General features: G+C 38.4%; 1 protein-coding gene across 1 annotated transcript; it reads right to left on the reverse strand.

The window, feature by feature from the left end:
* Positions 1 to 10,350: 10,350 nt before the first annotated feature.
* LOC113326271 lies at positions 10,351 to 11,385 on the reverse strand. The gene has a single exon (XM_026574030.1). The coding sequence runs from the start codon at positions 11,383 to 11,385 to the stop codon at positions 10,351 to 10,353; it is 1,035 nt and encodes a 344-aa protein (XP_026429815.1).
* Positions 11,386 to 11,681: the final 296 nt, after the last annotated feature.

Consider the following 11,681-nt stretch of genomic DNA (forward strand, 5'->3'; position numbering starts at 1 on the left):
GGGTAGAAATATTTGTCTAAAAGAAATTTATACAAGCCTTGAAAGTTTTGGAGTGCAACACTTTCTTCTCTGATTCATTCATCCTTTGTGAAACCCAATTATTTCCAACAATCTATGTCACGAAACATTATTGTCTATTCATTTAGGAAGATGGCAGGATAGAATATGGTGTAGTGACTTTCAACTGCCGTAGATATTGTGATTTCATTTTCGACCCCTATGAGAAGTTGAAAGACAAACTAACCTATGGGTTTGTCATTCATTAGAAGTTAAAAGACATTTCTCATAGGGCATTCTGATGAACACCATGTTACTTACATAAAAAAGTAACTTTTCGAAGCAATTTTGAAAACACGAACTAACCATTTCTCAAGGGAAGTAGTAATATCGAGCAAATTCTTTGCACACCTGAGCAGGGATCCAGAACTGCACAGTCTACTTCCTCCACCACCCAACCACCCAACACCTTATCATCATCCACATTAACATCATCCAAGGTATCCTCCTATAAATCTGGATCAACACCATTAGGGATCACAACCTCCTTTGAGGCGGAAACGAAAGCAATGCAACTGACAACAGCGAAGGACATCGGGTAGTAGTAGTTGGGGTGTGTACCCCAAAGCCCAGGCTTAATAATAACCAAGGGAAGGTTAGAGTTAAAAGGAGATTTTGGTAAATGACAATTTTATCGCTGTCTATGAAATGAAAAATAACCCTAGAATTTCATTTTGGTGTTTCAAGAATGAGGTAGAAGTGAGGAGCGAAGCCGGCGGCGTGGAAAGAAAAAACAGAAAAATCCCAAAAATCTCTCTGAAAGATCTCATCACAAAATGGTTTCTTATGAATGTAATTTTGGGTTTTACACATACCCTGGTGGAACTCTAAGATCTGATCATAGCACAATCATTTCTCCTCTCATGGTTTTAATTTTACTGATTGGATGTCTTCTATCTACACAATAGATCTGATCATCGCACCAATTATTTAGCCCACTAGCATATCATTATTGGATTTATGCTTCTTTGTTTTTCATGTCAACTGCGTTTTATATCATCTATGGTTCCTTAGTTCGATTGATTCCGGTGTAAAATGCTATTCTAACTTTACTCACCTAATTGTTTGAATGTGCTTCAATTCCCACATTGGTGAAGAGTCATATTTATCTCTCAGTAGTTGGGTTCTTGCCTGTTTTATTGCTTACTGTCGAAGTCTATCAGAGTGTCATTCCATGTGGAGTTGTTTAATTCTACTTGTTTTACTGTGCTCAGCATTTTTGTTCTTGTCGCAACCAAGTAATGGGTGTTATCTACATCTTTGATACATCTGTTTGTGGGGTTTGGTATATCATAGCTCGACAAGATCCTCTGCAAGGAATGGAAGACGAAACAGGGGGGGTAGGGTAGTTCAGTTCAATGGTCTATATCAGTGGATTTCTGTCCATGGAATGGAAGTGTTCAACGGCCTCACTTGCAGATAATTAGCATTACGGCTAATTGTCTTGTCTCCTATCGCATACCAAAATGAACTACAAGGACTACACCTTCAACAGCGTTCAGAGAATGTTCCGATTGGGCCCATTCTTTATATTTTCATCCTTCTCTGCATTTGAAGATGCAGCAAGCAGTGACTCACTAACACTCATACCGCAATTAAACAATAGGGTTGCTTTAGTTTGTGGAACTTTGTTTCGTGATAAAATATATAACTTGGTAGCTGTTACGATTTTGTTTATTATCACTTTTTCTCGCATGTATTTACTTACATACTAACATAACGTTGCTCATTAGCTTTTTTTTAGATAACTGGAAATTTTATTTAAATAGCAGGAGGAGCATTAAACTTCTCCAGAAAAGTGCCAAAAGATTACTATCCCTTTTGACATGAGTGACTGACCAGTAAATTCACACAAGTGTCGGTGGGTGAAGGCATCCTCTGCCCGCCTTCACTTGAGCCTGCTAGCCATTTTGGTGTATGGATTTCACCGAATCCAACAGAATACAAGTACTGCCTAAAATATTTTCCAACATCAAACTGAATTTTAATAATCCCTTGGTTAGCAGGTGTGCGAAAATCTAAAACCCTAGAGTTTAGACGTGTATCCTGGTTGACGTAAACAAGTTTCTCTCCAGCCTGCAGAGCTTTCTCAATATCAGCTTCACTCCGTGCAGCATCAACGATACCAAATGGAAGTTTGGGTAAAGCTTTGCTGATGCAGAAGATTTTTCTGACTTGTAGTTCAACCTGCTGGGTTGTCCCCTTGATTGAAGAATCAGGAACTGATACAATCCCTTCGATGTCCACATAGGATTCTTTGGTCAAACTAGTTGCAAATTTCACCATTTGTCGACTGATGAGATTCTCCGCAACAGTAAGAACACACTGAATGGTGAATCCCCTATCTCTTAAAACTACGAACCCAATATTTTTACCGACAGGACGGGTTGTGTTGGAACGCAGAAGAATATTTGGTGGTTTCTCTTCTATATATATGGTTGGTTTATACAGTAAGAAAATATACGGCAATATATTCTCTCTAGATATGCTGTAATCTATACAAGATATGTGTAATCTATATAAGCCCTGTAAAACTCCATTGACAACATATAAGAAACCCTAAGTCTTTCTTCTCCCGTGGATGTAGGATGCAGCCGAACCACGTAAATCTTGTGTTAAGTCTATCATCTTTTAGTAACAACATGGTATCAAGGGATCGTTAACGATCCTGGCCATTATTCTACAGTTAAACAAATTTTTTTTCCTTTTTTTTTTTCCTTTGTGTCTATGATGGCATAATCAGATCATAATACTAGTTTACGGTTAACCTCTGTTCTGTTTAATGATGTCAATTATGTCAGTTGGTCAAGGGATGCTGCACTTGCTCTTGGGGGTAAGAGGAAATCTGGATATATTAGTGAAAACAGTACACGTCCAGATGCTAAAGATTCAAAATATGATGATTGGATTGCTGATGATCAACTGGTTCGCACATGGCTTCTCCAGTCGATGGAACCACATATTTCAGAAATTTTTTCGTTCTCAGATTCGGCAAAAGATTTGTGGATTTCTGTTGCCAGTCTGTATGGCTTAAAAAATAATGATGCTCGAGTGTTTGAACTGAAACGTGAGATTGCTGAGGCTGAACAAGGTACGAAAATTTTTACTGAGCACTATGGGTATTTAAAGAAGAAGTGGGATGAACTTGATACATATCGTCCTCATACAACTGATGCCAAAACTCTCTTGGAAAGGTTTGAGGAAGATAAAATATTTGATGTGCTCAGCAGCCTCAAACCAGAGTACGAATCTCTTAGAAGCACTATTCTCATGAGTGCTGAACTACCAAGTTTGTCAAGTGTTTGTGCAACGCGAAGAAACACGAAAGAAAATCATGAATCCTGTTTCTAAAGGCACAACAGACCTGGATGCAGCTGAATCCAGCGCTCTTCTGAGCCAGAAAGATGATAAACGAAGAGCTTTGCCAGTAGAAAAGGATAAAAATTTCCGTGCTAAGGGTAAGCGAGATGTTTTTCATTGTGATCATTGTAATAAAACTGGTAACAACAAGGACCGCTGTTGGGATATTTATCCTCATCTTAAATCTAAGTTTGAAAAAAATAAGATTGCTCGAGCTGCAGTAGCTGATAATACTTCATTCACCATGGATCAATTGAAGAATTTTTTTCAACAGTTGGGTAACAAAACGGAGCACAAGTCAACACATGCTTCAGGTAACTTACTAGCTTTTCTTACCTCGACTGTTTCAAAATGTCACACTTGGATTATTGACTCAGGAGCTACGGATCACATGGTGAATGATCCTTCATCGGTTCATCAATTTATTCCCAGTTCTCATAGAGATGTTTCTGTTGCTAATGGCACTACTGTCCCTGTTCTGGGCAGTGGGAAAATCAATTTTTTTCCTAATGCACTTGTTGTTCCATCGTTTCCTACTCAACTATTATCTGTAGGTCAAATCACTAATTCTCTGAATTGTGATGTTACATTTACCCCTACTTCGGTCATCTTTCAGGATCGAAAAACGAAGAAGACGATTAGTAAAGGCATATTTTCTCATGGATTGTACCTGTTACGCTCCAGTGACATGGCGTGTCTCACTGAAAGCTATAATCAACATTCTCTTTATCATAAACGGCTTGGACATCCTTCTAGTCGTAGTTTGTCTAGGATTTTTCCCACAATTCCTGTCCAGTCTCAAGTTTGTGATGTTTGTCAATTTTCTAAACAATCTCGTTTCTCATTTCCTAATTTTGTGACTCGATCTACTATGGCTTTTGAATTAATTCATTCTGATTTATTGGGTCCTGCTCCAATTGATTCTTATGATGGGTATAAATATTTTGTTATATTTATAGATGATCGGTCACGTGCTACATGGATATACTTACTCAAATCCAAAAATGAAGTTTCATCTGTGTTTGAGGAATTTTATCTTATGATACGTAACCAATTTGATGCACAAGTAAAAATTTTCAGATCAGATAATGGAACTGAGTTTGTCAAAGAACTTCTCCCAAGTTATCTTCGCAGTCATGGAATTATTCATCAAATTAGATGTGTTGGTACTTCACAGCAAAATGGTGCTGCTGAACGGAAGTTACGACACATTTTGGAAACAACTCGTGCTCTTATGATTCAAATGAATGTTCCAAAAAAATACTGGTCACATGGTTCTTTGACAGCCACTTATTTGATCAATCGTCTTCCTAGTCGTGTGCTTGATTTTGGATCTCCATTGGAGGTATTAAAGAATCATCCACCTAGCATTTCTCATCTAAGAATATTTGGCTGTGTATGTTATGTGCATTTACAGGCCAAACATCGTGATAAACTGGACTCACGGGCAACCAAATGTGTGTTTTTTGGATACTCTTCTACAAAAAAGGGGTACATTTGTTATAACGCACCTACTAGAAAACTTCAGATTTCGCGTGATGTTGTTTTCGATGAAACAATGGCTTATTTTCAGTGTGAATCTAGCAGTCGGTCTCAGGGGACTGCTTGAATGATTTTGTACCATTTCCAGTTATTAGCAGTGAGTTACCTACTGCAACTGATTCCCACAGAGACAATGGTGTTATGGTAGAATTGGTGGATCCGCCTAATGTATTTTTGGAACCGCATAATGAAGCAGTTCATGACATAGCTCCAGACAATGATGTTACTGATGATAATATAGTGCTGCAAAATGTGTCACAACAATTTTCAGTTACAGAAAATGATGTTACTAACAACAATATGGTTCCACAAAATCAACAACCTGTGGTACCAACTGTCAGAACTTCAAGTCGAGAGAAGAAAGCTCCACAGAAATACAAAGATTTCTTTACCTATCATTCCGATGTGTATCCTATACAGGCACATTTAACCTATGATCATATAGGTTCTTCACATTCTGCATTTCTAAGCGCTATATCCAGTCATCAAGAACCTAAAAGTTACAATGAAGCAAAGTCTGATCCGAAATGGAAGGCACCAATGGATAATGAGTTACGGGCCTTAGATGCAAATAATACTTACAGTATTGTCAAGTTACCTCCTGGGAAGAAGACTGTTGGTTGTCGGTGGGTGTACAAAATTAAATACAAAAGTGATGGAACAGTGGAGCGCTATAAGGCGAGATTAGTGGCTAGAGGATTCACTCAAAGATACGGGGAAGACTACACAGAAACATTTGCACCAGTTGCAAAGATGAATACTTTTCTTTTTCTTATGTCTCTTGCAGTTAATAAAGATTGGAAGTTGTTTCAAATGGATGTGAAGAATGCATTCTTACATGTTGATCTAGAAGAAGAGGTATATATGAGTATACCACCTGGAAATCCTCGAGAATGTGAGAGCAATATGGTTTGCAAGCTAAAGAAGGCAATATATGGTTTAAAGCAGTCACCGCGTGCGTGGTATGCTAAGTTAAGCTCAGTACTCATCCAGAATAAGTTCAGAAGGAGCTCTGCCGATTCTTCATTGTTTATTAAAATAGGTAATCTTGGTACAACTTTAGTTTTGGTTTATGTTGATGACCTTGTGATTACAGGAGATAATCAACAAGAGATTAAAAATCTTAAAGCAATGCTTCTAGATTCGATATCAAGGATTTAGGGATACTGAAGTATTTCTTAGGCTTAGAAATTGCTTACTCAAAGAAGGGTATTTTTCTGAATCAAAGAAAATACGTGTTGGACCTGTTGAAGGCTACAGAAAAATTGGGAGTAAAACCTTGTGATACTCCTACAGAAAGTGGCAACAAACTTGATAATGATGGTGATGTGCTAAAGGATATTGGGTCATATCAAAGGTTAGTTGGGCAAGCTAATTTACCTTACTGTTACCAGACCTGACATAGCATATGCAGTAAGCCTAGTTAGTCGCTATATGCATGCACCCCGTGTTAAACACTTGAATGCAGTAACTAGGATTTTACAATACTTAAAAGGGTCACCAGGCAGAGGAGTTATGATGAAAAAAAATGAAGCTTATTCAATTTCTAGTTACTGTATAACAGCATAATCGGATGCTGATTATGCTGGATGTCTAGTTGATCGTAAATCAACAACAGGGTATTGCATCTTCTTTGGTGGTAACTTAGTTACATGGAAAAATAAGAAAAAAAATGTTGTTTCTCGATCGAGTGCTGAAGAAGAGTATAGAGCCACGACTTCAACTACATGTGAGATTGTTTGGCTTCGAGCATTATTGAAAGAATTGGGGTGTCTTCCATCTCAGCCAGCTAAGATTTTCTGTGATAATCAAGCTGCGATACAAATTGCTTCAAATACCATCTTTCATGAGCGCACAAAGCACATAGAAGTGGACTGTCACTTTGTTAGAGAGAAGGTATTGGACAAAGTAATCTGCACTCCCTTTGTTCGTAGCCATCAACAACTGGCTGATGTTTTTACTAAGGGTTTACCTGTCAAGCAATTCAATGGAATATTATCTAAGTTGGGCTCCATTGATATCTTCGCACCAACTTGAGGGGGAGTGTTGGAACAGAGAAGAATATTTGGTGGTTTCTCTTCTATATATATGGTTGGTTTATACAGTAAGAAAATATACGGCAATATATTTTCTCTAGATATGATGTAATCTATACAAGATATGTGTAATTTATATAAGCCCTGTAAAACTCCATTGACAAGATATGATAAACCCTAAGTATTTCTTCTCCCGTGGATGTAGGCTGCAGCCGAACCACGTAAATCTTGTGTTAAGTCTATCATCTTTTAGTAACAACAGGTTGTTTTTTTTTTCTCGGTAAAGAACGGGTGTTTGAATTCCTCCACGGACAAGAACTGTTTTATCCTTGAAACTTTCATTCACCGATCCAATTTCAGTCCATATTCGGCCACTAACAGGTTTTGATTGCAAATCTTGAAGCGGAACTTCCCTGTAATTTCCAGATAAAGGGTCAGCTTCTCTTGAGGCAGCCGTGAGAGCAGCAGCAGCAGCTTCTTGTTGAAGTTTAAGATTCTCCAGTTTCATTGCTTCTTTCTTAGCAGCCTTTTTGCTCAAAGTAGGAGCCACACCTTCTTCTTCTTCCGCAACTCTAGAGTTTTTTTTTTTCTGATCGGTAAAATTAAATTGAAAAGAAAAAGAAAAGGTTCACGGAAAGTGAATGCAAAGTTACGGATACAAAGAGATTGCAACAACAATGCAACAAAAGTACGCCAACTAAATTTAGCCTAACAGAAAAAGAGAAATTGTTGATTCATGGTGGTTCGAATACTACTTCTTTCCATTTCAGCATGAAGTACTGCAGGGTGATACCCTTGAATTGGGGTTGTTGGTACAGCCAAAAAGCAACTGTGAACTTGATTTTCTGAATGAGATTCAGAATTGATGATAACTTGTTGTCGAAATCCCGATGATTTATTTCCTTCCATAGATTCCAAATGATTGCAGCAGGCATATAATTTATGACACAAGCCTTTCTAGAGATAGCTTTAGATTGAGGCCAGGAGTGCAGAGCAATCTCGATGGAAGGGGGAATTATCCACACCAAATTAAACAACACGATAAAGGTACTCCAGATGATGCTCGCAAAAGAGCAATGCATGAGCATATGCTTTGAAGTTTCCTCATCATTGATGCAGAGATAACAATGGTTCACCCAGTCCCTCCACTTTCTCTTACAAAGTTTATCTTGAGTCAACACTTTATCTTTTGAGGCTAACCAAAGAAAAAACTGACCTTTGGAGGCCAGAGTTTAGACCAAATTTTATATGTAGGAACACAAACTTCTTAATCCTGACTTAAGTTCCGCGAAACGAGCCATGAATAACATTTTCTCACCGAGAATTTGACTACAACATTGTTATGCATCCAACCTCTTTCATCTGGTTTGTTGTTAGGCACAATTTTGCATTCATCCAAAGCATGAAGCAAACCCACGACACAAACAATAACATGATCATAAATTCTTCTTGTAATACCCAACGACCAACTATTTTCACTTGTGTTGTACATTTGCACTATAGTAAGGTCTTTGTGTGAAGATGCTCCGAAGGCATATGGAAATTGCTCTGCTAAAGGAGTGTTACCCAGCCATATATCCTTCCAAAATTGAATTATTTCTCCATTCCCCACAATGAGTTTGCAGTTCGCTTTGAAGTCGACCAAGTGATTTTGAATTCCTCTCCAAACACTACAACCATAAGCTTGCTTAGGCTTTTTCGCATACCACCCATGCTCCTCAATACCATACTTTTGAGAGACTAAATTCTTCCATAAAGGATTATCATCTTCGCCAAACTTCCACAACCATTTCATCAACAAAGCGATGTTCATTAGATGCAAATCCTTAACTCCTAAACCACCTAAATTTTTGGTCTTGAGAACGATATCCCATGCTACAAGATGATACTTTTTGCGGTCGACCCCTCCATCCCACAAGAAATTGCGGATTATTCTTTCTAGTTTTTTAATAACATTAATGGGTGCAAAGAAAAGAGAGAATAAGTAAATGGGCAAGGACATCATAACAGAAAGAATAAGGGTAAGTCTACCTCCAGGAGACAAGTTTATTGCCATCCAACTTGGGATTCTAGCTTCGAATCTTTCGATGATGTGGTCCCACTTATTATTTGGTCTATAAGCTTCACCCAATGGGAGACCAAGATAGGTTGAAGGAAACACCATAGTTTTACACCCCAAAGTGTCTGCAAGAGAGTCTAGATTTTGTACATCACCAACAGCCATAAGAGATGTTTTATGAAAATTAATTTTGAGCCCTGAAATCACTTCAAACCAGATGAGGATATTGCGGAGATGAGCGATGCTTCTATGGTCATTCTTGAGGAAGATCAAAGTGTCGTCAGCAAATTGAAGGTGAGTAATCTTAGAACCACCTGGAGAACTATCGAAACCTTGAATCCGCTGAAGTTCGGCTGCCTTTGTGAACATCAAATTTAACGACTCAGCAACAATAAGAAATAAAAAAGGAGACAAAGGATCTCCTTGTCGCAAACCCTTCGAGCTTTTTAATCTTCCATTAGAAGAACCGTTGATAAGCACTGAGAAGTAAACGTGAGAAATAGCCGTTTCAATCCATTTTCTCCAAGTCATTCCAAACCCCATTTTTTTTAGAACATAGTCTATAAAAGACCAAGAAACATTGTCGTAAGCCTTTTGAAATTGCAGACAATCCCATTTTGATTGAGCAAATGAGCTGAATTTATGCATTCGTTAGCTATTAAAGCGCTATCCATTATTTGTGTCCCTTGAACATAGGCGGATTGTTGATAACTGATGATTTGGGGCAGCACCACTTTGAGCCTAGAAGCGATAACTTTTGAGATGATTTTGTTAGCTACTCATAAGACTTATTGGTCTAAAGTCAGAAATTTGCTCAAGATCTTGCACTTTAGGTATTAGGACCAAAAACGTAGACTTGAGCCTCCAATTAATAGAATTGTTGTTGTGGAGCTCATACAAAACCTGCATTATATCGTCTTTCATGAAATTCCAGCAACTAAGAATCACAAAAATAGGCATACCATCCGGACCAGGAGCTTCGTCCTGGCCTAACTCCTTAACAGCAAGCAGGACCTCGTCTTCTGTGAACTGGTCCTCAAGTTTGGCAGCAACATTAGACAAAATGGAAGGGAAAATAAGCCCGTCCAGCTGCGGTCTTGAAAAAAAGTCTTCTCTGAATAACTTCTGATAGTAGTCCACAAGCTCCTTTTTGATGGTTGGTTTGTCTCCAGTAATGACCCCGTTGATTTTAAACTGAGAGAAATTTTTTGATCTTTTCTTTGACGAAACATATTTGTGAAATAAATGGGTATTGTTTTCATGTGTTTCAACCCAATTTAAGTCGGTTCTCTGCTTCTAGAAATCGTTATGCATTTTGGCTAATCTTTTGAATTCTGCCTTCGCTACGATTTGCTCATTCAACAACTGGTCATTACTAGGATCAAGGAAAACTCTCGCTGCAATGCTTTGAATAGAGATTAAATTTTCTTGCACCAGCCTCTCAATCTTGCGAAACACTTCTCTATTCCATACTTTTAATTTCTCTTTTAAGGCTTGCATTTTCTTTGCAAGAACAAAACCAGGTGAACCAGAGAAGGAAAAAGACCTCCACCAGCTCTCCATAAGACCCATAATGGAATCATCTTGAAGCCACATTTTTTCGAATCTGCAAGGAGTTGGCCCCCATCCTTCTTCTTCAGTAGAAAGCCCAATGAGGATGTGGTCAGAGAAGGGTTTTGGAAGAGTAGATTGCTCTATTCTAAGAAAAAGGTCCTCCCATTCAGAAGAAATGAGGAACCGATCCAACTTGCTCCATGACGAGTTTCTTGACCAAGTAAGATGACTACCCACAAGAGGAAGGTCGAGTAGGTGGTGATCGTGAACGAGATTGGCAAACTTGCGCAAAAAACTGGTGATAGATTGGGTCCTATATGTTTCGGAAGCAAATCTGGTGACATTAAAGTCACCCGAGAAGACCCAAGGATCATTCCATAAGTATCGATTGTCTCCGAGTTCTTCCCAAAATTGATCTTTTTCGAAATTGAGCACCGGACCATAGACAGAGGTTAGTAACCAGACAAAATCATCATTGATATATTTGCATCTTATTGAAATCGAAAACGCACCAAGAAGAGACTCAATCATAACCACTTTGTTGCTATTCCAGATCATAAGGATGCCACCTGACTGTCCAATAGAATCTAACGCCACCCAATCAAAATTGTTAGCACCCCAAATTTGTCTAACCTGATGACGCTGCAAACCTTCCATGTGAGTTTCCTGAATGCAAATAATTAAAGGTTTCCAAAGCCCGATGAGAACTCTAAGATCATCCCTCTTGTTACTATCTGCCAACCCATTAACATTCCAAGAAATAATTTTTGTATTCATGGATCCACCAAATTGACTGATGCAAGGACTTCAGCAGTTTCATTATCCCTATCTTGTTGAGATGGAGAATGAACATTTAGCAAAGCACAATTATTGTTAGTAGTTGTATGATGTAACAATTGTTGTAGCTGGGCTTCTTTTTGATTGAAAGACACTCCTAAAACGGGTCCTTCTTGCTGAAATTCTTGGACTAGAACTTGCAATTCCTTTAACCCATCTACCTCTGCAGAATAACAATCCTTGTTCGAGGTACTTTGTTGCATACCTGCGTCCTTTGTGGTATCTTCTGAACTTTG

The sequence above is a fragment of the Papaver somniferum genome, unplaced genomic scaffold (genome assembly GCF_003573695.1).
Source record: "Papaver somniferum cultivar HN1 unplaced genomic scaffold, ASM357369v1 unplaced-scaffold_10, whole genome shotgun sequence".
Lineage (NCBI taxonomy): Eukaryota > Viridiplantae > Streptophyta > Magnoliopsida > Ranunculales > Papaveraceae > Papaver > Papaver somniferum.